The sequence below is a fragment of the Myodes glareolus genome, chromosome 8, assembly GCF_982192425.1.
Source record: "Myodes glareolus chromosome 8, mMyoGla1.1, whole genome shotgun sequence".
NCBI lineage: Eukaryota > Metazoa > Chordata > Mammalia > Rodentia > Cricetidae > Myodes > Myodes glareolus.
Genome location: NC_142033.1, coordinates 81357412 through 81383947, shown reverse-complemented (window position 1 = coordinate 81383947; position 26536 = coordinate 81357412). Strand labels below are relative to the sequence as shown.

General features: G+C 35.4%; 1 protein-coding gene across 2 annotated transcripts in view; it reads left to right on the top strand.

The window, feature by feature from the left end:
* Zpbp (zona pellucida binding protein) overlaps window positions 1–26536 on the top strand; it is a 136504-nt gene that overhangs the window by 58729 nt on the left and 51239 nt on the right. For both annotated transcript variants that reach the window (XM_085692194.2, XM_085692195.2), the window contains exons 3-6: window positions 1196–1321; window positions 3997–4146; window positions 14912–15130; window positions 22723–22799. In XM_085692194.2, coding sequence (XP_085548320.1) covers window positions 1196–1321; window positions 3997–4146; window positions 14912–15130; window positions 22723–22799 — 572 coding nt within the window. The remainder of the gene's footprint in view (window positions 1–1195; window positions 1322–3996; window positions 4147–14911; window positions 15131–22722; window positions 22800–26536) is intronic.

Below are 26536 nucleotides of genomic sequence, written 5' to 3'. Positions count from 1 at the left end.
TCATGTGGTCATTATGATCCTAAATGATTAGTTTTTTTTATTATACTATCATGTTGAATATTAAGTATTAATGATTGTAAGTGCTTAAATTAGTAAAAAGTAAAGGGCTAATATAAGAAAATTATACATGGTTATATTTATAAACAGAAACATTTGGATCCTAAGAAAATGTTTGCAAATTGGATCTAATAGTTATTAAGTAAATATACAATCAATCAGACTTATAATGGGAAGGCAGCCTATAGATAGATTTAATTAAAGTATTGAAGAAGAACAACATTGTCATGGGTAGACTAAATCATTATTTTTCTACTCATTCATGGTAAAAACAAATAACCAAATGTAGAGACAAGCTTTCACAAGCAGTGGAAGGCTATGACTATTTCAAACATATTTTGTTGTAAAATATAAAGGCTTTTTACTGTCAAGAAATTTGATTACCAAAGATAATTTTTATTTTACTGGCTCAGAAGAGCTCTTGGTTGGGTTAATCCGAAGGGTTGGCATGCAGTTACTGGTGGGTTGTTGGGAAAGCTTAGTTCTGAGGACATTCAGAATAATTGAATCTTTGATTGTGCTCCTGATGAATCTCCTAAACACATCTTTGTTTTGGTTATCATAATTATTTAAAGCAGAGTCTGACAAAATATATGTTTAAAAGTCAACCATTGTATATATTTCTTAACTTTTTAATCATGCTATTTTTATCTAGTATACTATGCTATGTTATTGTAAATAATGTATTATTCCTCTCTGTAAATATAAATACATACATGTATATATACATACATACATACATACATAGTTGCATACTATGTTTATATTTGATGTCTTTGCAAAGCATATGAAGTTCAGCTAGAGAATTATCTTAATACTGTCACTGTAGTTATATACTCTGAGATTAAACGGGGTGAGCTATGAATAAAAAGGACCAACACATTACATTCATGTTTAGGACACCCACCCTCACACATGGGTGACTAAATGTACATGTACACACACCGTCAAATAAAATACATTGTATGCTTCTTAATGTAATTATATGGAGACAGTGATATTAAATTATCATGAAGTAATAGGGGCAATAACCCAAAGAAATGTCAGAGAATGTAACACAAGCTACAAAATGTAAGGTATTATTAGACAGTTAAAAAGCATAAAATGTTATTGGAACATTTTAATATTGTATTTTCAGTGAGCGTATATGTCATGCTTCATCAAAGGAGTCCACATGTGCTTTGTGTAACTCAACGACTGAGAAACATTGAACTGGTAGATCCATCATTCCAATGGCATGGGCCAAAAGGAAAAATTGTTTCAGGTAGGATTTTATTTTTGTTATCATAATTAAAGAGATATATCTCAGATTTACTTATACTTAAAAGAATATTTGTATTTAATACATTTATCATTTATTCAAATATTTTTTGTAGTCTCGTGGAGTTGATATAGTAATGTTGATAAAATAAACTTTTCCAAATGTCTTTATTAAGGATGGAGACATTAAAAAATTCAGCTGTTTTGAGACTTCCATTTTATGTGAAAAATCAGTTTCTGATTTAATTATCCTTCTTTTGCTTATGTACCTATTGTGTATTGTCTATTTCATCTTTATTCTAAATCTTGAATTTGATAACTGACTTAATTTACAGTTTGCTCTAAAGGTTATACTCATTAATAGCCAGATTTTCTTTACAGAATAGTATATAAAACATAAATTGGCTGCTAATAGATATTCTAATATGAGTTCTTACTTTCTTATATTATCTGTGCCAAATGCAACATATATATAATAAATGCATGAAAATATGTAAATATATATATTTATTGACACTTCTGGTGTAGGAAAATTTAATTTTGAATTATTACTATGAAATATATAGCTTCACTGATAATGTGATATTTAAAATTATTATAAAAATTTATTATACTATGCTTCTTGCTTAAATACTATGCTTAATTTGTTAATAGCTTTAAAAATAGTATGTTAAGATAAATATGTAATCTTTAATCAGAAAATATTCATGAACAAGTAGGCATTTAAACAGAAATATATTATTTTATGTTACATTTTTATTCTTCATCCAGGGTATAGAAATGTGAGATCTCAAGGCATAACTCTCTATGTAAGGTCAATGTGGGTGGTATATCTGTCTATTCATTTCTTTTTCAAAATATGCAGTAGGGCTTTTCATATAACAAAAAATGTCAGTTCTAAGATTATTCTGGCATTTTCTTCAGTTTTAAGAACTATTTCTAAAAATATATAGGTATCAAATCATTTACTTAAAATGGAAAAAGATATGTAGTCATTTTATGAGATAATACTTTCAATTTTAAATAATGGAGTATTAAGTTATTAAGAAGATATTATTCTTTTATAGTTTTATGACATACAAACTTTTAGAATAACAACTTCCTATTTAATGATTTTTAATATTTTCTGAATTGAACAACCCTTTGAATTCGTCAGCTATATCTTATCATTCTTCACTGGACAAATAAACTGGACTTCAGAAGAAGTGGTTACCCATGGTTGTACATTTGTGGGAGAGAATGAAGCCTTCACATCTATATCTTAATATCTCAGGAAGAGGATTTCTCTCCATTTGATAGTATAGTTTTCTCCCAGTATAACCCTTATGCTGAAGCCAAGAGGGAGCCTACATCACATTCTTTTTTCTAACACATCAACGCTGTGTTTGATAATAATTTTCCATTTATCTTCTTCTGTACCCCTCAGCAGTAGAAACAACTCACTGTTTCATGTACCATTTCATGTAGTGATAAGAACTCTTAGCTGTTAATGGCTATAGTGCAATAGATTTTCTATGTGCAAATTCTAAGACTCTACAACTCATACTTAAGCTATATCAATATTATTTATGATATAGTTAAATAAATACACTATGTAAAATATATACTTTTTATATACATGTTGTTTATGCATACATGCACTGCATATATGTGTGCATAAATTTTCATAAATAGTAATGTATTTCTGATAGTGAAACAGGCTTTTTCTTTTGGACCTTCATCCACCTCCCAAATCATGACATGGAGACTTATTAGTTATGAATGCTTGGCCCAGCTTAGGCTCATTTCTTGCCAGGTTTTTTAAATTAACATGTTTCTCTTTATCTACCTTTTGCTTTGGAATTTTTTACTTTTATTTCTGTATGTCTTTCACTGCTTCTCATGTCTGGTTAGGGCTACCAGGTTTCTTGCACCAGGCTTGTCTCTCTCTTTCTTCTTGTTCTTTCCTCCTCCTCTTCTCTCTTTCTTTTTGAGCCTAGATTTCTTCTCCTACTCATTCTTTTTGCCTGCCAGCTCTGCCTGTTCTTTCTGTGCCTAGTTCTTCATTAGACCAATCAGGTGCCTTAGGCAGGCAAAATGAAACAGATGCAACACATCTTTACATAATTAAACAAATGCAACATAAACAAAAGTTGCACACCTTTACACAGCTAAAGTAATATTCCACAGCATCACATCTTTGTCAGTTAAAATGATACTCTACAACATGATAGCATCTCTTTCAATGCTAGAATATAGGAGTGCTTTATGTCCCCACATCACTCTTACCTTCCTAATGCTATGACCCTTTAATATAGGTCCTCATGTTGTGCTGATCCCCCACCATAAAGTTATTTTCATTGCTACTTCATAAGTCTAATTTTGCTACTGCTATGAATTGTGATGTAAATATCTGATACGTGACCCCCGTGAAAGGGTTATTTCCTAAGAAGTTGCAGCCCATAGGTTGAGAATCATTGACTTAGACAGTTACACAATTGATGAACTCTGGTTGGTAGAAATTTGATTTTAAGGTTGTCCTAGCATCTACTGATAATAAGCATCAAATACAATGATTAACTTTGTGTATGAACTCCTTTTTGCAAACATACATTTTTGAGGGTTTTTAGGTTGCTTTAACTGTTTGGTATTTTGTCTCCCTATTGTGATTTAAGTAGCTATATATTATATCTTTATTAGAAAACACCACTGCACAAGTGACATCCACAGGAAGTCTCATATTTCAGAACTTTGAGGAGGCCATGACTGGGGTTTATACATGTTTTCTCGAGTACAAACCAACTGTGGAAGAAATTGTTAAAAATCTTCAACTGAAATACATTGTTTATGGTAAGAAGCAAATTTAATTATGTTTTTAACATATCTTAATGTTTTAAAATGATTAAACATTTTAACAGGTTTGTCATTTTATATATTTTTATCATTTAAAAAGGTTTTAAATTTAAATATATTTTGGTCATATTCTTTCCCTCCCCCAAGTCCTTCCGTATCCTCTCCCTATCTCTACTCACTCTACCTTAAGTTCTTTCTCAAAAACCAAAATAACCAATGCAACAACAGAATGCCCCAAACCAAGAAAACAAAATAAAGCACCACTTCCAAGCAAACAAACAAAAAAACAAAACAAGCCCTCCTAACTGTATCCAAATAAAAACACACAAAAACCTGTATAGTCCATTATATGTTGGTTAACTGTTTTTGAACATGATACCTGCCCTGGAAAGTTTCATATACTTAGTACCACACTCCATTGGCGATGACTCATTTTCTCTCTCCTAGCATGTGTAAATGATACTTCAGTTAACCTTTACTCTAGTGGCTAGGTTTCTTTATTCCATCCCTTCTTTCCTCTCCCTCCATCCCTCCTTTCTTCCTTTTCTTCATTTTTTCTCTTCTTTCTTTTGTTTCTTTCATTAATGCATTTAAAAATAAAACAACTTTATTTTTTGCTTTATATAATTTTGCCTTATATGATAAAGCAAAAGTTATCACATCAAAGTTAGACAGGACAAACCAACAGAAGGAAAAGAACCCAAGAGAAGGCACAGGAATCAGAGACCCAGTCGCTCATACTCAGGAATCCCTTAAAAATGCAGACCCGTGCAGGCCTTGTGCCTGCTGCTTCAGTCTCTGTGTATTCCTATGGGCTTTGCTTCCATTGGTTTAGAGGATCTTGTTTCCTTGGTGTCTTCAATACCCCCTGGTTCTTACACTCTTTCTGACTCCTCTTCCTCAGGGTTCTCTATGCCCTGAGTGGAGGGATTTGTTGGAGACATCCCATTTAGGGTTGAGTGTTTCTGGGTCTCTCACTCTATGTGATTTCTGTCTGTGGGTCTCCATATTTGTTCTCACCTGCTGCAGGAGGAAGCGTCTCTGATGATGACTGAGCAATGAGTGTAGCTGAATATCATTAGGAATCATTTTCTCACTACATTTTCTCCTTTCCTCCCTCCCTCCTCAGTATTATTTACTTTTTTCCTAGGTCCTTGAGTCCTATCTAGTCTTAGCTTTTTGGTCACTCAAACAGTGTTGGGTGGGCATGATTTCCATCTTCTGTAATGGGACTTAAGACAAATCATTTATTGGTCTGTTATTCCCACAAACTTTGTGCCACCATTGCCCTAGCATATTTTGCAGGTGGTACACCATTGTAGATAAAGGGTTTGTGACTAGCTTAGTGTTTATGTTTCTCTTTTGAGGGCATGCAGAGTACCTTCCTGTACCAAAGATGCTATAATATGGGGGTGAATGCTGTATATAGGCACTGGCTTGACATCACCACATTCAAAGAGCTGTGTAGGTATTGTTTTCAGCAATGGGTCCTTGCTGTCAGTTTGTGGAGAGCAGCTTATAGTCTTGAAAATAGCCTGTGTTGTATGGAGTTCATATAGGGACCCCTTCAGCCAACAACTCAATTAGATGTAAGCCAATTTTGGTACCAGAAGCATCATTTCATGATAAGAGATGGGCAACTGGGACTCTGTCTCCCCACTGTTTGGTGATTTCATTTAGAAATATATGTATATTTACATATATATAAATGAAATGTATATTTCATTTAGAAATATATGTATATTTAGAAATATATATGTATATTTTAGGAAATTTGTACTGTATTAGGTTTCCATACTACCTTTCAAAAGGCCCTTAATTTTACCTGTCTCTTCCCTATTCCCCTCAGTTTCCTACGTGATCTCATTCCAGCATCACCTTCCATCTATAGCTATTCTATTTCCCTTTCCTAACAAGATCCGTCTCTTCCCTCTAGTCACTTATTCTACCCTTTGTGGTTCTGTGGATTATAGCTTGGTTATCATTGCCTTAGCAACTAATATCTACGTATAAATTAATATATTTGTTTTTCCGGGTGTGGGATACCTCTCTTAGGATGGTTTCTTTCTAGTTCCTTCCAGTAAGCCTGAAAATTTTATGATGTCTTTTTTTTTTTCAAGACAGGGTTTTACGGTAGTTTTGGAGCCTGTCCTGGAACTAACACTTGTAGACCAGACTGGCTTTGAACTCACAGAGATCCACTTGCCTCTTCTTCCCGAGTGTTGGGATTAAAGGCAGTGTTACCACCACCCAACATGTCATTTTTTCACTTTTTATTTATTATTTTTTAAAAAGAAAGCAAACTATCTTTCTTCATTTTACACACCAATTCTAGGTCTACTCCCTTCCCTCCTCTTATTCCTTCCACCTACCCGTCTACCGCTGCAACCATCCACTCCTCAGAGAGGATAAGGCACATTGCTTTGGGGAAGCTCCAAAGCCCTCTCTACTATATCCAGGCTGAGCAAGATATCTATCCAAAGAGAATAGGATCCCAAAAAACGAGTACAAGCAGTAGGGATAAATCTTTGTCCCACTGCCAGTGGCCTCACAGTCAGCCCCAGCCACACAACTATCACATTTAAAGGGAGTAGCTTGAACCTATGCTGTTTCCTTCCCTGTCTGGCTGAAGTTGGTGAGCTCCCATTAGCTCAGGTGAACTGTTTCAGTGGGTGTCTCCATCATGGTCTGGACCCCTCTGCTCATATTCTCATTACTCCCACTCTTCAACTGGACTTTGGGAGCTCAGTTCAGTATTCCAGTGCACATCTCTGCCTCTGTTTCTATCAGTTGCTGGATGAAGGTTCTATGTTGATATTTAAGATATTCATCAGTCTGACTACAGGGCAAGACCAGTTCAGGTACTCTCTCTTGCTTCGGGTCTTAGTTGGGGTCATCCTTGTGGACTCCTGGAAATTTCCCTAGTGCCAGGTTTCTCAATAGCCCCACAATGGCTCCCTCAATCAAAACATCTCTTTCCTTGTCGATCACTGTAACATGGGGGGCCGGCTTGTTGGGGTATCCATCCCGCCCAGTACCCCACAACCGGCAAGCCCCAATAAAAATCAATCACACAGAGAACTCTATAAGTTATAAAGCTGATTGGCCCATTAGGTCAGGCTACTTATTAGTCCTTGTAACTTATATTAATCCATTATCATTATCTATGTTAGCCACACGGCTCAGCACCTTTCTCAGTGTGACAGCTTACATGTTGCCTCTTCGGTGTTCTGCGCAGGAATGGAGGGAGCTTCCTGCTTCTCAGAATACTCCCAGTCTCTTTGCTCCACCTCTACTTCCTGTCTGGCTTTCCCGCCTATACTGCCTGGCCTGGTCAATCAGTGTTTTATTAAAATATGATTGACAGAATACAGACAATTCTCCCACACCAGATCACAGTTTGAACTACTTTTCAGTTCTGAGTGTCATGGTTGATGGTTCACTGCATCCCATTATTAGGACCAGGAAGCATACCATACATCCATCATCTTAGATTATTTTACTGAGGAATAAAATTGAGAGGGCTGGTTTGATATGAAATAAAAGAATAAAATAACATAAACTACAGTTACTTACAAATTTAATCAAACTGCTGGGACCCTGCTTAATAGACTGAAAAATGGCAGACCAAGAGGTCTTCATTGCGACGCGCATCCTGACCAGCAGGAATGAACGCCACTAAAAACGAGAATTCCTTCCCTGGTCACGTCTTTATTCGGAGCATTCGATTGAGGAAAATTGGGGGAAGGGAAGATAGAGCAGGGACGAGAGAAAGCTTAGAGAGAGGAAGTAGAGCTCAGAGGCAGCTGCTTTTAAACGGTGGAGAGGCTTGAATGCTGTCCTGATTGGTTAATGCCATTCTGCTGGTCTGAGCATGCGCAAGCAAGGGTGCAGGCAAGGGTGCTCAGCCCCACGTGGCTAAGCCAGGTATGGACTTGTATACCTCCAAACTGCAGGACCACCTGTGCCTCCAGGTGGCTTCCTACACTTCATGGCTTTTTCAGAGCATGTGAGCATAAGCATACACGATGAAAGGTACTTGGCCCTGTAATTAAGTTAAGGCTCGTTTAGTGGACTATCTTGTGTTAGTCATTTTCTTGCTGCTATGAGAAACATCTAAGGAGGGGGAATATTTTGGCTAGTAGTTTCTATAGGCCTTTAGGCTATCATGGCAGGAAGACATGGTACAAGAAACATGACTTAGGGAGCAGAGAGATAAGTGCTCTTTCCCATTGGAGCAGAGGTTCAAGCACCCTAGTCTAAGCATCTTTCAGCCGTGTAGTGCTCACTTAGGGGGGTGCGCATGGATATTCTAGAAGTAATATAACTCGATTTTAGTCTAGAAGGACTTTCAGATTTGTGTTCTCCAGAACTTAAAGACATGTTGTTTCATAAACTTAATAAACACGTTGTTTCTAAGCTAATGGTGTTATAGAAGCAATAAGTAACATAACATGCCATTGTTTTTACAGCTAAGATGCCAAACAAATGTCCATTTATTAGTGGCTTCCTGACAACATTTTGCTTACTCAAAAATGCTTCTTTATATTTCTAAGAGGGAGACATTGTTATAACAAATGACATGATTTTAGTTTGAGTCATTTTTTAAGATTGTTTAAGCAGTCATATTTCATCTCCATATTGTTATTTCTTGTATCTTTTCACACATGTACTTCAGCATTTACTGTAAGAGCATGTTTGCATAGCTAGCAAAGATATTTGTGCCTGCAAGTGGTTTGTAGAAATTATAATTATAGGGAAAATTCACCATATACATAGTATGCACCAGGAATGTTATTTTATATGTAATTATTAAACACCAATGGAGCATACATTTATGTAGTGCATTTGGCAATTAGGATCAGACTGAGAAATGTTTTATGCCTTGATTCTTGTAGAACTGGTCTCTACCTACCTAGGCACTATCCAACTCTGGTTTATATTGTTTTATATAGTTTTTAAATAAAAAATTGCTAAATATTAAGCTTATAGTTCTTGTACTGTCTGACAACTGAAACCACCAAATTCTCACAGTGCCAGTATATGTACCAATTTCCTTCTTTCTTTGAAATTAGGATATGCAGGAAAGGGCTGCATTTGACATTCACAGGTGTGCTTTATTTTTTCCATTCTCTTCCCCCATTCATATTTCTACGCTCTCCCCACTTTGATGTCATGTATTTATTATTGCCCTTCTTTTTCCTTCCCCTAGCCTCCATTTTCTGCTCTTATGAGCCCCTTTCTAGTTTCATGAACTGTCACTACCCTGCACATGTACACATATGCATGTACAGAAATTAAAATATAGGCGATGACTGTGAGAGGGAAAGTGCCTTACTGAGTCTGGGTTACCTCACTGAATAATTTCTGGGTGCATCTATTTTCCTCTAAGTTTCATAATTACATCTTTCATTAATAAAATTCCATTGTTTATTATATTTCCTTTATCCATTTGACTGTTGATGGACATCCAGCCTGTTCCTGTTTCCTAGCTGTTATTAATAACATAGCAATAAAAACAGATGTGTAAGCATCTCTGTGGTGCTGTCCTTTGGTTAGATACCCACTGTAATATAGCTGGGTCATTGTAGTTCTGGCTTAGTTTTTTAGACTCCTTCATATAGCTTTCCACAGTTGCTGCATCAGTTCACACCCCCACCAACAGGTAATAAGGGATCATCTTACCTATATCTTCACCAGCTTTTGTTATGACTTTTCTTTTCCTTAATGAAGGCCATTCTAACTGGCATGAAATAAAATGTCAAAGTAGTTTTAATTTATCTTTTTGTAATGGTTATGGATATTGAACGCTTAAAAATATTTTTTTGTCCTTTGTGTTTTCTTTTGAGAACTCTTTGTTCAGTTCATTAGTGCACTTATTTATTGGCAGTTTGTTTTGCACTTTAACTTTTGCATTTCTTTGATATTCTGTATATTAACCATGTGTCTGACGTATTTCTATTTTGTTCCTTTTGCTGTGTAGAAGACCTAAATTTTCTCAGACACACTTTGTTAATCTTGAGGACATGCCTGCCCCTTTTAAAATTTCAGTTTTAAATTAGTATATTCTTTTCTTTGTAAAAATAGTTTTTGAGGGTACTTAAAATATAAATAAGTACTATATACTGTTTCTATTCCTCCTTCTCTCTTAGCTTTTCTCATATACCTCTCATTCTCTAGAATTGACTAACCCTTTGTCCATAGTATCATCACACAAACACACTCACATACAGTTGTGTATGTATGTATGTATATATATATGTATGTCTGTATGTGTGTATATATGCTTGTTTATATAATTTATAAAATAGTATTTTTCCCTATGACTTATCACAGATCTTTAGTGTTGTTTATCTCTCCTTCCTTATCCTTCCTCTGTATTATCCTTTCCTCCACCTCTGAAAAGATGAACAAGCATAGCCAAAAGGCTATAGAAAGAAAACAAATAAAGGCATAATTATCAAAATAGAAAATAAGGATAAGAGCACAGGAAAAATAACAGCAAAATGACCACAATCAACAGACATCTTTCAATAATAACTTTAAATATTATTAGCTTCACTTTCCTAGTCAAAATGGAAAATGGGATGGGACTTAACTTTTTTATTTGTTTTGTAATGGGTTTATTGACTTAACTTTTTTATTTCATGTTTTGTAATGGGTTTATTGTTTTTATATCTTTCTGCCTAAATGAACGGTTTTACTTATTTTAGTAAATCATTTCTTTTTCTCATTTGTTCTGTTCTTGCTCTCTTCTTTCTTGGGCTAACTGTAACTGTAAACTGTTTGGCTTAGCAGTTAATTTTTTAAAGATTTATTTTGGTAATTATAGTTAGAGATAAATGTTTGTTATTATTATTTTAATTTTATCCTTTGCGGTTGGTGTGTTTATCATTTCTAAATATTTGTATCTACTCTAATTTAATTTCCTACCCACTGGTGTAATCCTTCTGCTTTTGTCTTGTGAATGCTGGAAATACAGGTAAGTACCAGTGTACCTGTCTGTTACTTTTCTTATTTTCAAACCATTTGTCTTATAGCTCATCATGTTTTATGGATTATGTTTTAATCATTGTATAGAATATTAAATTCACTTTAATGCTTTTTTACAGAAGTTTTCTTTTAGGCTCTTCTAAAAAATTAAAAATACTGATTTATATTTTTTGGAAGTTAGGGTGTTGGTAGTTTTTGGCCTTCATTTGTTTATCAATGAAAACTACTAGGTTTCCTTTGCATTTAAAAGCTACTGACTTCTGCATTAAGTTTTGGAGTTAGTAAGTGTGCTTAACTTTTAAGCAAAGGTGGAAAATGGGCAGTGGTGAGGAATGCCAGTATAAATAGAGGTCTCTTGTTCAAAATGTGGTCCAGAAGCAGCAAAAGAACTTGTTTCACAAGATGATTTTTTTAAAATTAGGGATTTATTTTTATTTTAGATTTATTGTATCTTTCCAGTAAGATTTTGAGATTTGCTTTAAATATATGTCTTCAATTCCAGATATTGTACTGGAATTAACTAAAACTAAATGTATATATTTATTAGAATTATATTTTAAAAAGTATTGTTGCTAATTATATCTCTAGAATATCATCTAGGATTTAATATTTTAAAACAGAACAGTTTGATTTCTTCTAAAATATAAATTTGAAAGGTATGATGCCAGTATTTGAGCAGTCATATAGTGAGACCAGCCTTCCTAGGTTTGAATATTAGCCTTGATAGCATTGGAAGTACACACAGCAAGATTCTTGTGTCCTGATTCCCTTGTTCCAGATACATTAATAAGAATGTGAATCTTAAATGATGGCGAGGTGTAACATGCTGGCCTGCTTGTTGGGGTTTCTGTCCCGCCCTGTACCCCAAAAAGTCAGCATGCCCCAAAGAATATCACATAGAGACCTCCATAAGTCTTAAAACTGATTGGACCTTTAGCTCAGGCTACTTGTTAGCTCTTGTAGCTTATATTAACCCATTATTCTTATCTATATTAGCCACATGGCTTGATACCTTTTCTCAGCCGGGCAGGTTACATCTTGCTTCTTGTGTGATCTGGGCAGGAATGGCAGAGGGAGCTTCTTGCTTCCCAAAATTCTCCTGTTCTCTTTGCTCTACCTCTACTTCCTATCTGGTTTTCCCGCCTATAATTCCTTCCTGATTAATCAGCATTTATTTAAAACACGATTGACAGAATACAAACAATTATTTTGCACCACTTCCTTTTTTTTTAACAAAGGAAAATATCCATAGTTCATATTTTGGAAATGTGGGTGTAGTATTCCAGGCTACTTCCTGCTGGTTGGGGCACTGATAATCTTATGGGGACCTAAAGAAAATTTAGAATAATGATTAAGTCCTGACTGGAGTATCCTGTGAGTCTTGATCATCTCAGGCAGCAGTCTTGAATCTGTTCTGGATGTAGAACTCAGACATCTTGGCCATCTGTTCTGATCAGGGATTTCTCAGGTGGTCTTCCTTGATCAAACTTGATTTTTCTTATCTGAGAATGAATCCACAGCCTCTCATTTTCTGTGGAAATAAAAGCAAACCCTCTTCTCCAAAGTAACATACCTTTGACTTCAATTTTGAAGCCAAGGTATTTTCAAAATACCTATCTTGAATTAATTCAGCATCATTTATAAGCAAATATATTTAGCAGCTGTTGCTCCTTCCTCAGCATTCAAACAATTCAAAGACAGCATAATAGTATACAGTATCAAGATTCACTGTGTATTTTCCATATTTATGCAGCTTTATTTTAACTTCTATTTCTTTTATTTTTACTTTATTTTTTTGAGACAGGTTCTCTGTATATCTTTGTCATGTAATAATTCTGTAGACCAGGCTGTCCTTGAACTCACAGAGATCCCTCTGTTTCTGCCTTCCCAGTGCTAGGAGTAAAGGTGTGTGCTACCACACCTTGAACTAACAGAGAACTGTCTGTCCCTGCCTCTCAGGCACTGGAATTAAAGGCATGTGCTACCACACCTTGAAGTCACAGAGGTCAATCTACCTCTGCCTCCCAAGTGTTGGGATTAAAGGTGTGCACTATCACACCCAACTACTTTCTTCCTTCCTTCCTTCCTTCCTTCCTTCCTTCCTTCCTTCCTTCCTTCTTTCCTTCCCTCCTTCCTTCCTCCCTCCCTCCCTCCCTCCCTCTCTCTCTCTTTCTTTCTTCCTTCCTCCCTTCTTTCCATTCTTTCCTTCTTTTTTCTTTAAGAACTTTAACTTTTAGACTGCATATATTTTTAACACACTGTAAACCATTTAGAGTTTTTTCCTTTGAATCTCTCTTTACTGTATATCTCTCTTTTTCTGACTACATGAGTCTTTAAGGAGAGGATTAAAGTCGTGACTTTGATGGCTAGATCCTGCCCATTCCTTAGCTTTCCAGCCTCATGGTAGAGGTACCGCTGGAGCCATTTTTATTGTCCCAACTTTGTGGTGTTTCAAAGTCCCTGCCAGCAAGCAAGCTGCAGCAGTGTGCTCACAGACCACACTCAGTCGGACTGCCTGGCTGAAAGAGTCAGTTTGCCCTGACAGGACAGCCATGAAAGCTGACATTTTAAAACAGCACAGTTTTTTCCTGCTACAGCTGAAAACCAAGACATGTGCTGTCAGCTTTTCATCAACACCATTTAAGTGTTTCGTGACAGGACCTCTTAAAAGAGCTGCAGAGTTTTGCAGCTAAAGCTGAATTGCTGCTACCAAGAAAACATGCTTTACTATATTCTTTCTCAAGCTTTCTCAGGCTTTCTGTGGATGCAGTTATCCACATTGGGTGCCATTCTGTTACATGATGGGCCTGCTTGTTGAGGTTTCTGTCTTGCCCGGTACCCCACAGCTGGCAAGCCCTAAAGAAAATCACACAGAGATCTCCGTAAGTTATAAAACTGATTGGCCTGTTAATTCAGGCTACTTATTAGCTCTTATACCTTTTTATTAACCCATTGTTCTTATCTATGTTAGCCACATGGCTCAGTACTTTTCTCAGCCTGGCAGATTACATCTGGCTTCTTCCGTGGTCTGGGCAGAACTGGCGGAGGAAGCTTCCTGCTTCCCAGAATTCTCCTGTTCTCTTTGCTCCACTTTTACTTCCTGTCTGGTTTTCCCACCTATACTTCCTGCCTGGTCAATCAGCATTTATTCAAAACATGATTGACAGGCACCAATCTGTTACAAAGATGAGTGGCGAGCAGGCCAAATACCGCCCAGTCCTTGGCCGCCTGGCTAATCCCCGAAATAATTACATGGAAACTGTATTCTTTTAAACACTGTCTGGCCCATTATATCTAGCCTCTTCTTGGCTAACTCTTACATATTCTTTTAACCCATTTCTATTAATCTGTATCGCCACTTGACTGTGGCTTACCGGCATGAGTTTAACCAGCATCCATCTTGGGCCGGAGCTTCATGGCTTCTTTCTGACTCTACTTTCTTTATCCCAGCATTCTGTTCTGTCTACTCTACCCACCTAAGGGCTGGCCTATCAAAAGGCCAAGGCAGTTTCTTTATTTGGCTAATGAAAGTAACAAATAGAAGACCCTCCTACATCAGCAAGGGTTAAATGAGTCACTGTTTTAGAATCCCTGTGATAATATTAATACTGACTTACTATGAGGTAGGCATTTGTTAAGAAAGGCAAATGTAGCTGTTTATAGGAAATGAATATAAATTTGTTCCAAATAATTATTTATTTGAAATAGTCACAATGCACTTGAATTGCCTGAATGATGACATTTTGTCTTTTCTTTTTAATGTTTGTAGCTTATCGTGAACCTCATTTTCATTACCAGTTCACAGCACGGTACCACGCGGCTCCCTGCAATAGTATTTATAACATTTCTTTTGAGAAGAAACTTCTTCAGATTTTAAGTAAACTGGTTCTTGACCTTTCCTGTGAGATTTCCTTGCTGAAATCTGAATGCCATCGTGTTAAAATGCAGAGAGCTGGTCTGCAAAATGAATTATTCTTCACATTTTCAGGTAAATATACAAAATACTTTTAAGAAAGACAATTTGGAAACAACTATTTCCAAACCAACTGTTTAGAATATGAATGTTACAAATCTAAATGTATTTCTTCCTCTTGAGTTTGACTTAATGCTAAAATTCCTCCAAGTAAAATCCTGCTGATTCATGCCATTAATGGAAAGTGTGCTGTGTCACTTCACTGTTGAGTGGAAGTTTGAGTAAGGGTCTGTAGTATTTAGTTATAGTGATGAGTCAGTGGAAGCATTTGTTTGTAAGGTGGTGAACATTTCAGACACCTCATCCCATTTCATGTGTTGTCATTAGTGCTGGAGAGAGGAGGAATAGTCTCAGGAACAATCATCTATGCCCACTTAGAGGATGTTCTTCTCTTCGTCGTTTACACCTCTTTCTCCTTTATTTGTTGTGTAGAATTTAGTTTTGGCAGAGAATGTAGCAAGGCATGAAGCTTCAAAGGCAGGAGCAAGATAAACTCTTATCTTGTGTAATTCTTGCTTTTCTGTTCTCCAGAGAAATTTCAATGATTTTCACCAACCTCAAGGGAGATGATCAACCTAAGCGTTTCTTATCCTGTCAAGGACATGCTAGTTATATATGGTGGCTTTGTGAATCTTTGTTTCCTTATTATTTTAATTACGTGGACAAACTCTTAGAAAATTTACAAGATAAGATGCTGGGTAAATGTTGCATTTGTGAGCCAGCTCTCTGTGTCCTCAAATGACTGATACTTTGCAGTATTATTTTTTTCATGTGTTAAGTGGTCATTCATTTATCTTTTGAGAAAATTGTTAACTCTGATTCTTTTTTACCTTTTAGGTTGTGGGGATTTTTTCTTTCTTTTTGTGCTTTCAGTGTTTTGTTTAGAAACCTGAGGTCATTAAGGACTGTTTCCTTTTAGTTCTTTTTTTTCCTCTTTACATTGATGCATTTTGAGCTAATTTCTGAAAATAGTGAGGTCTGGGTTCGACTTTATTATGCCTTTGATATGTGAAGTGTTATGGAGTCATAAAGAAGAATGAAATCATATAATTTTATGTAAAATTGTTGCAATTGGACATTGTATTAAGCAAAATCAGTCACAGATATTATATATTATGTCATACTTTATTATTTTATAGTTGTTATTGTTCAATTATTCTTGTCTCCCTTTGTCTACAAGCTCTGATGTTCTGAAATCTATTTGATCTATTGATCAGGTGTTCCATTAATTTTTTAAATTTGACCTACTGATCTTTTTAATTTCTAAAATTTCAACTTCATTTTTCTTTATTTCTGTTTCTTTATTGAAATCCCCATTTATGTCCTGTATCAGTTTAGTTATTACTTTTAACTGTTGGTATTCTTAGTGAATTCACACAGTTTACTGGTGACACTTTGATTTTTTTTTAATAGTCTTAGAACTAGAGAATTGTTTGTTTTTTTTTCCCCAAATTCTCTCACTTTATTCTATTGCTATAGAAGTAAACGTTTTTGGAGCAGTCATGCTGCCTTAGTTTTCATATGTGGGATTTGATCTTTGGACCAATTTTGTCTCTTTTGTCACATATATTCTTTCATTGCAAGTATTTTCAGTGTTTGGGGCAGGGGGACTAACTGTAATAGATTGAAGTATCATTGGTCCCCACTGGCCTCAGAGTAAAACTAAGCTAAACTCTCAGCTCCTGCTAGGGCACTTGGGTTGATCTCTAAAACCATTCAAAAAGTAGAATACTGTCTGCGACAGCAGCCACAACTGCTAGATATGCCAGCTATGAAAATAGAGCACCGGTGAATTAAATTCAAACACCCCTTCAATTGCAGTTACTTTAGAGGAGTAAGGAGCAAGGGCCGTATAGTGTATAGTTGTATGCTAGTTACTAAGGGTAGAGATGGAAAGGAAATAAGCTAAGACTCGTGATTGATTAGTACTAGAGCAATAGAGAAAGAGGGGAAAGTAAATAAAGAAAAGGATCAATAAAAGTAGAGAGGAGATTTAGCAGCTCCAGCTAAAGGAAAATGAAGAGAGACAGGTGTCAAAAATGCAATCTGGAACCCTAAAACAACCCCAGAGCTCGAGAGGCTGAGATATGCAGACAGTCCACTCTGGGGCAACCAGTGTTCTTGGGAAAACTTTAAAAAAGAGCAAAGAGGATATGATATGATAGCTCTGTTCTGCTGAGTAGGACTTAGACTCTCAATAAGGTAAATACAAAAAGAAAAAAAGAAATCTGGGTAAAGGTGCAATCTGTCTATGATTTTGTACCTGACCATGGAAGCTAGGCTTGATTCTGTACAGTTTTGGGTGGTTTCATGGGGGTGTGATGTATATGCCAAACCTACCAGTGTGAAGTTCACAGTTGGCATAGGGTTGGGACCTGGGTAGATGAGCTGCCTCCAAGTAGTCCTTTGTGGGGATAGGGACAGATCATGGTTGTTGGTCCTGTCTATTTGCAGTCTCTCAAAGGGACAGGATTGGGTTCTAGATCTGTCTCTAAATGGTCTAATTTGGTCTATATCTCAGGCCAGATATCCTTCTCATGGAACACTGAATAAATTCTAACTCAAAATCACTAAGTTTCCTTCTCTATTTAGAAGTATTCTGAAGGTCAGGCCTCAGATTATAGTCCTGGGACAGGTTTGCTCTGGGTTTCCAGCATGAGACTTGCAGTCTGCTCCCTTTGACTGTGTAGCTAGCTGCTTAGCCACTGAGTATACAGAGTCCTTTAAGAATGCCTTTTTTTTCTGGGTGTTGGTGGTACACACCATTAATCCCAAAACTCAAGATGCAGAGGCAAGCAAATCTTTGTGAATTCAAGATCAGCCTGGTCTACAAAGAGCTAGTTCCAGGATAGGCTCCAAAGCTATAGAGAAACCCTGTCTCGAAAAACAAAACAAAACAAACAAACAAACAAACAAAAATGCCTTTTTTTTCACTGTGTCACTGATCTGGTGGAGCAGCAATAACAGGATTTCCCCAGCACTAATCCTCCTCTGGTAGAGCAGCTCTCATGCCTTGTCTCCTCACCATTCCCTTTTCCTCCTCTGCCCACCTTTGTGTAAATATGTTCATCAGACTATGGTGAGGCCCTCTGAGAGCTCTGTCCATAGTCATTGTTCTGACATTACGATTGTACTGTCAGTGTTAATAAAGCTCTCTTGTCTTTGGGCTGAAGCCTCTGGAAGTGACCCTGTACTCTGCTGTTCTGTCTTCTTTCTTTGCTGCTGAAAAGGATTGCTTTTCTCTGAGCACTCGCTTCATTGGATATTTGCCCTCCAGCGACTCAGGGCTGTGCTGAAGATACTGTAGTGGGTCCTGTCTGGATGCAGTCTGTCCTCCTTTGTAATCTTGTTGCTCAGTTTATTGCACTAGTTATAGTCCTAGAACCATGATGGGTGGTGACAGGGAACGTGTTTGCCCTGTTCCTTCGTGAAACCCTCCGATTTTTCGGTCTCAACTGTGGTGATTGCAGTTTGTTGCAGAAGTTCTTTATCTAGCTGAAGAAATTTGACGCAGTCGTGAGTTACTGATATTTAACAAGAATGAAATTGGGCTCATGCAGTGCTCTCCCCTCTCTGTTTTCCTTACTAGTATGCTCTTATGATGGTTTTTCTTTGCATTGTCATGTGGAGCCTGGTGTAAATCCTGATTGATTACCTCTTATTATTCTTTTGTTATATTATTGGATTTCATTTTATATTGTTGAGATATTTTGCATATATGTTCAGAAGACTTATTGGTCTGAAGTTTTCCTCTTTTATAATGTACTTATCTGAGTTTTGTATCAAGGTAAATAGTTCATTGTGAGATATCATCAGATAAATAATCCCTAATGCATTAATTTATTCTGGAGGAAATACATCCATTTTGGGGATATATTGTAAGCATTGGTAAGCTTTTTTTACTTATAAATTTTCTGCCTTGACACATTTATATGCACGTGCAATGTATTTTGGTTACTCTTCCCCCAACCCTCCCTTATTTCCTTCTCACTTCTGCTAGCCCCTATTATTCCTTATGGATTTTCCCCCATGTTAATTAACTTCTGTTCTGTGACTAGCAGAGTTCAACTAGGGCTATCTGTGTGATCCTGGGTTTGGAGCTCTCCTTTTCAGTTAGATGTGCTCACTAGCAACTATGCAACTAGAAACTATTCTTCTCTGTCTGCAGGAATCCACTGATCACTAATAAACCTCGAATTATTAGTACTGGTAGTGGTAAAGCCTTTTCAGCCCTGTCCCCATTTACAGTTGATTGTTAGAAAAGCTTGACTGTGTGGACCTAGTGGAATATACACAACTGAACTCAGATCTTCTAGAAACGCAGCAATTGCTCTTAATCTCCGTGCCATTTCTCCAGTCCCCTAGTCATCAGCTCAATCTACTCTAATTTGGTGTATTGTTTCTTCTTTTTGTAAACCAAATTTGCCTAATTTTTCCAGTTTCCTATACATAAGTTTCTATTGAAATCAATCTGTCTTTATTTTGTCTAAAAATGTATTAATTGTTATTATTGTATGTCAGTATATTTGTATGTGGGCATATGTGCACATATGGAGGCCAGAGGACCCCTTTGTGGGGTTGGTACTCTCCTCCTACATCTATATAGCTCCTTGGAGCAAACTCAGGTCTCAGATTGCTTCCTTTACCTACTGAGCCATTTGCTATCCCCAATGTCTTTTCTAATGTTTGTTCTCAATGGCATTAATAACCTATATTTTTATTATAAATTTCTTTTTACTTTTTACCTTATGTCACAGAATTTGGTAAGTTTATTTTACTTTTATTAAATTAAATTATTTACTTTTTGATATTTCATATGTTATACATTAATGTGTTTCTTCATGCCCAAGTATTTCAGGATTTTCAATCTGCTTCTCTCTTACTGATTTCTAGCTTATTTTTTGAACTGGGTGTATAATTTGCATGCTTTCTAATTTTTAATATTTCAAACTGCTTTTTATGGCTCGAATGGAGTAGGTTCATTTTGAATGCTTCATGTGAGTTTGAAAATAACATGTGTTCTGCATTACTACATGAAAATGTCTCTAAGTATTATTTGTTCAGTTATTAAAAGATGCTCTGAGTTAGCTCTATGTCTACTTTATATTCTGGTTTCTTTGTTTTTCTGTTACTTATAGAGGAATATTGAGAGATAATAGTAGATTTTGTTGTTTTTCTAACAGTTCTAAAATTTTTTTCCTCAAATTGTGTGTCTGTGTCTGTGTTTGTTTGTTTGTTTGTTTGTTTTATGTCTGCATGCAAGGCCAGAGGTTGGCCTTGGGTATCATCCTCTGTCACTCTGCAATCTATTTTTGACATGGTTTCTCTCCTTATATGTGCACCTTGCTGTCTGTACTAGTCTGACTTGTCAGGACCTGCCTTTCTCTGTACATGAGTTCTGCAATTGCAGATACATGTCATTGTCACCACCCCTGCCCTCGCTGAGTACTGGGGTTCTGAACTTGGGTCTCCAATTTATCCAACTGTCAAATACATTTACTCACTGTTGTTCAAGACATAGATAACAGGGATTCTTAAACCTTTGTAAAGATTAATCCTCCTTTCATTATGTGTTGACCGTATTATTCCTTGAAATCAGGTATAATACTTTTCCTTATTCTAATTTCTATTTTGCATGAAAGAAACACCATCTTTCTAGCTTCTTTTGTGTTCATGTTAACTGCAGTGAACCTTTTCTTTTCCCTATATTCTATGTGTGTCCTTCTTTTTAAGATAGATCTCTATGGAAACTCTGGCCTTAAAAATCAAATGATAATTCCTATTTTATTTAGAATTGTATAGCCCCTATATGTGGCACATTACTTGTCCTTGGTCCTTTCTGGATTATCTCTTTTTCTTTCATTTCTGATGTTTGATTATAGCATATTTCACAGTATAAATGTAGATTCCATCTCTCTGTGTGTGAAAATTTATATCATGTTAAATTTGAGGCAGTTTGGCCTTTATTTACTCAAATATTCCAATGTTGCATCTCTCCTTCCTCCCCTCATATCTTATGAGTATGCTGGTGATCTTGTCCTATGATTCTTTATGCCTGTTTCTCTTTTGTTCACTTGTTTTTCTTTTCTTTTGGTCAGATTTTAGTGACTTATCTTTAAGTTCTCTAATTATTTCTCCAGACTGCTCAAATATGTTGTTTTAATCTTTTAGTAAATTCCTCTCAGCCATAATTCTATGCATTAGAGCTATTGGATGACTGTTCATAAATTATTTTTATGTTATTAATATTCTTGTCATGACAAAGTGTTCTGTTTTCTTTATTTGTTTGTCCATAATTTCCTTTGGCTCATTAAGCATATTAAAAATTGTCCTCAGAGTTTAGAATCTATGCTCTTTCAGGTAACCTGTCACTTCGCAGGGACATTGAGTTAGTAAATATGTGAGCAATTAAACAACTCCATTGGAAAATTATTTCTGTTTGAAGGGTTGTTGGGAAAATGACCCAGTTAATATCATGCATACAGATGACATATGATTTATTATGAAATAGTCTAGAGTAGATAAAGGATGCAAGTAGTATTTATGGAAAATTACCAAAATTAATATTGACTATTTTATAAGTAATTTTAATTTGACAACTGAAGTACAGTTTTCATTATATTCTCTTAGCTGTAAATAATGACCAAAAAATGACAAAGCTGAGCCTTTTTTGCAAATTATGAAAGTCTTAAGATACTAAATACTATGTTTCTGAATTAGTTATAGATCTGAGGTTACAAGTAAGAGTATTTTCATATATTTTTATTGGTAGTGGGAATTAACAAAGATGTTTGGGTATGAGATTGACATTATATGCTGTAAGGATTAGCTATTGTAAATTCTTATAGAGTCTGTTTCTTACCCAAGATTTCAGATTGAAGTCTTAGTACAGCAGGAGTTTTCTCAGTGACCTTGCAGAGATGTTCATCAGTCCAATATTCCTTTGTCCATTGAGTTTACCTAATGCTCACTTGTTTATCGCAAATAAATAGAATTATAGTTTCCATATAGTTGCTCCTATATGTGCATAAATAAAAATGTACCTATATGCATGACCATGCTTATTATATTGGTTAAAATGGCCACAACTATGGTTCAATCTCATCGCATTTCTAATATTATTATTGCAGTTTATCTTTCCTTTTTCAATTTGTACTTATACATTGAGCATTGAACTAGGGTAGTGATATCCAATATATATGAATAGAAGTTGATGGAGAATGTCTGAATATATATATATATATATTCAGACCTATATATTCAGACCTATATATTCAGACATATATATATATATATATATATATAGTTACGGTTATAATATGTTGTAAAAGTTGAAATAATTCTGTTGTTAAATACTGTAAAATTAAAATATCCCAGCATCAATTACTGAGGAACTTAATTCCTAAGATGATTGAAGAAATTAATGTTTCATGTTTTATATAAACAAATATTTGACTTAGGATTTTTCTGAAATACTTAACATCAGAAAATCCGGCCTTAATTTTTCTGGGAGAGATGTAGTTGACAAGTGATATTTCATTTTTCAAAGTTTAAGTAGCTTGGTATAGTATATCAGAACAAATATAAAATATAATATATTTTCTCAGTTTCATCTATAGACACTGATAAAGGACCCAAGCCATGTACAGACCATAATTGTGAATCTTCCAAAAGATTATCTAAGGTATGTTATGATCTGGTGGAAATGAAGAGAAAAATTGAATGGAAATGCCCAGTGTTTAAAGATTCATCATAGTTAGTCTTTGTGTTAGTGATTTGTAAAATAGATCGAGGCCCACAGTAAGGGCTTCCAACAATGAAGTAAAACTTCACCCAATACAAAATAAGAAATCAGTATAATTGAAATTTGACAAAATACTTTAAATTTAATATTGTGTAACTGGTTATATAAAGAATGACTTTTTATTCATTTGGCCTTATTTCATATGGCTAATTAGTTTATATTAAGGAGAAATCATGGCTGTAATTTTTCCAGTTGTTTCAGTTTCCATAAATGTTTACATATTAGCCTTATATAGTGGTATTTTGCTACTCACTTGTTATAATAGTTATTTCATAGATATTTAGCATTTTTGTGCAGTCATCATATTGTCCTCAGATAGTGTTACATGTTTCTCTTAAATCTTTACTCACTTAGCTGAACTAATCTGAATGGCTAGAGACAGTACAAAGATGAACAGACGTGATGAGACTGGAGATATTTTGTCTCTAGACTTAAAGCATTTAGTCTTCAGCAGTCAAGTCTTATAGCAGCTGTACATTTTCTTTGTAGTGAAATGATGTTTTCTTCTACTTTTCATTGACTGGATTTTACTATGAATGGCTTAAATTTTGACTAGCATGTTTAGCAAACACATCGGTATATTTTTCAGAATCTTATGAAGGATTTTTCTGTTTTTTTTTTTTTTTTTTTTTTTTTTTTTTTTTTTTTTTTTTTTTTTGCTCATACATTGGTCTATGCAATGTATGTTACAGGATTTGTGGTCATATTTTAAATTCCCTAGTACAATTCAGCATCAATTCTTCAAGCATTTTAGTGTAAACCTGTGGATGTGGTTATAGCTTAAAGTTTATCTTTACAAAAACAGTAAGGTATAGATATACAGTATAATGTCATCATTTATGGATATTGATAATGGTGTAATCTCATGATTTATCTGTCTTTTCACATTTATTTATATCCATTTCTGTGTGACAGACTATATACAGTTATAGTTTGGGGTAGTGTCATATATCCACCACTGTAGTAAAAACAAAGACCAACTTCAAACTGGATCTTTGATGTCTTTTTGTTTTGTTTTGTTTTTCGAGACACGGTTTCTCTGTAGCTTTTTAGCCTGTCCTAGAACTAGCTCTTGTAGACCAGGTTAGCCTCGAACTCATAGAGATCCATCCACCTCTGCCTCCCAAGGCTGGAATTAAAGACGTGCGCCACCACCGCCAGGCTTTATGCCTTTTTATAACCATATTGATGTCCCCATTACACTCTCACTGCTTCCTGAATCCTAGAGCTCATTCTTCTGTCCTCTGTTTTTAAATTTCCTCTATTATAAAAATCTCATAAAGCTTTATCCAAGATTATATATAAATAGATGGTTGCAGGCTTATGCTAATGTTATAGTTTATGTATATATGTGTATCTATCTATCTATAAAGTTAGGTTAACCTATGAAACAACACGTGGCATCTGTATTTTTGACTTATACCCCTTCCTCCCAATTGATCCTTTAATACTTGTTATATATTTGTGTGTGCATGTATGTATATGTTTATGTATAACACATGTGAGAAAAATGTATTTGCCTTCCTTAGTTTTATTTAATATATATTTGTAGCATGAATAATAAAAGCCCAAACACAGATATTGGGTTTCAAGCTGAAAGACTAGAGAAGAAAAGCAGCCAAGTCACTGGAGAGCTCTCATTTCTTACCAGTGCTCAGATCAGTGGGGCGATCAACTGAACCTCAGACTGTATTGCTCTTCACCAAACCTCAGACTGAAACTGAGACCCTGAGCTTCTGTCTCTTCCTGTCTTATATTCCTCTCTAGTGCTGGGATTTAAGGCATGTAACACCACCGCCCAGCCTCTATGGCTAACTAGTGTGGCTTCTGGTATTAAAGATGTGTGCCACTACTGCCTGGCCTGTATGGTTGACTAGTATGGCTGCTAGTATGCTTTGCACTCTGATATTTAGGCAAGTTTTATTTATTAAAATACAAATAAAATATCATTATATTTCCCCCTTTGGTCTAAAATTAAAAAAGAAGGCTATAACTAATATAAAAAACTACATACAATAGGTACAGTAACTATATACAATATATAAAGGCAGTAAGTACATTAATAATGTTTAGTCCATTTTCATTTGACAAATTCAGAGAAAATACTCCATTATCTATCCTATCTTGGTGAGTCCAAAGACTTGTACTTAATTTACTTTCTATCATAACTTGCATTACTTTCCAAAACTACCTTTTGATATCTCTCAACCTTGTACACTTTACACTTCTTTAGTGAATTTCTTTTCTGAGTCTCATAAAAAAGGAAAACTATACTATCTAGCCTTCAATTACGTCAGAGACCCAAGAAGGAAATAGTATTAACTGAGTAAGCAGAAAATTCAAGCTAGCAACTTCCCAAAAAATGTGAGAATGTAGAAACAGCTGACTGCCTGGGAGAGTCACCCAAAGTTCCTCTGCAGTGTTGGAGCATCCATCTTCAGTGTAAAGGCCTAGAATATTTGACAGACTTTTCTATGAAGCAGGATATTCTGAAGGGCTGGCTTGCCTTGTCTTGACAAGTTTTGGCAGTCATTCTCTTTTGTGTCCTGATTGTCCAATTAGGAAAGAAAACTAACAGAAGTTGAGACAAGGACATTTTCTTGCTCAATGGATTACTTTTGCCACAAAGAAAGTAAGTTCCATGTTGAATTTCTTCAATGAGCATCATCTTCTTTGAAGTAGACTGGTGCTGCTAGGAGCAGACATGCCTCATTGTTATAAAAAGGAACCTATGTTATTAAGATATCTCAAATGTCATATTTGGTAGATCTCTGAAGTATGTGAAAATGGTCTGTCTATTTACAATATATCTCTGTTTGACCTTGAAAACATATCTAATATGACTACAAGTTTAGTTGTAATAGGTGACTAATTACTAACCTGCATTTCCTTATTATCCTAAACAGTTGGTAATAATAACTTTCAAGGACTAGAAATTTGCATTATTTTTAAATGAGCTGTATAGGTACAATACAAGATTAGAACAAGATTACAAACATATTATGTACAGTATGTTTTAACAAAAGTAATTCTAAATTTGTATTAATATACAAATTTGTGTACAGTATACAAAATTTCAATCCAATGTAAAATATTTAAAACTAATAGTTGCTTTTAAAAAGTAGATTCAATAATCTTCTCTTTTATCTTATTGTATCTGTATCCCTCTTTTTTTCTTTTCAGAGAAATAACTCTGAATCTAATCTCCATTTTTCAACTTTACTCCTGACCATAACCAATAATAAATTATAAACAACTCCCCTAAACAATGACAAATATTCATAATCCATTGAATAACCAAAACCCACCTACCCCACCTCTTGAGAAAGTGGGCATTATATTCTCAAATTTATTTCCTGCTGTCTGGGGGGTCACAGAATCTTTAGGGCATACTGAAAAGAAAAATTTGGGTTAATTGTCAAGTCCTGGGAGAGGTAACATTATCATTTGTTGTCCAGTCTCTGCATAATGAGAAAATGCAGGGCTTGTCACAAGTTCTGGCTAGAGTAGTCTGTGAGGCTAGATCATCTCAGCTAGTCACCTTGAAATCCTTTTGAGCAGTTTGTAGTCCAAAGCTGATCCTTAGGTTTTGTTTTCATAGTCCTGGAGGAATCATC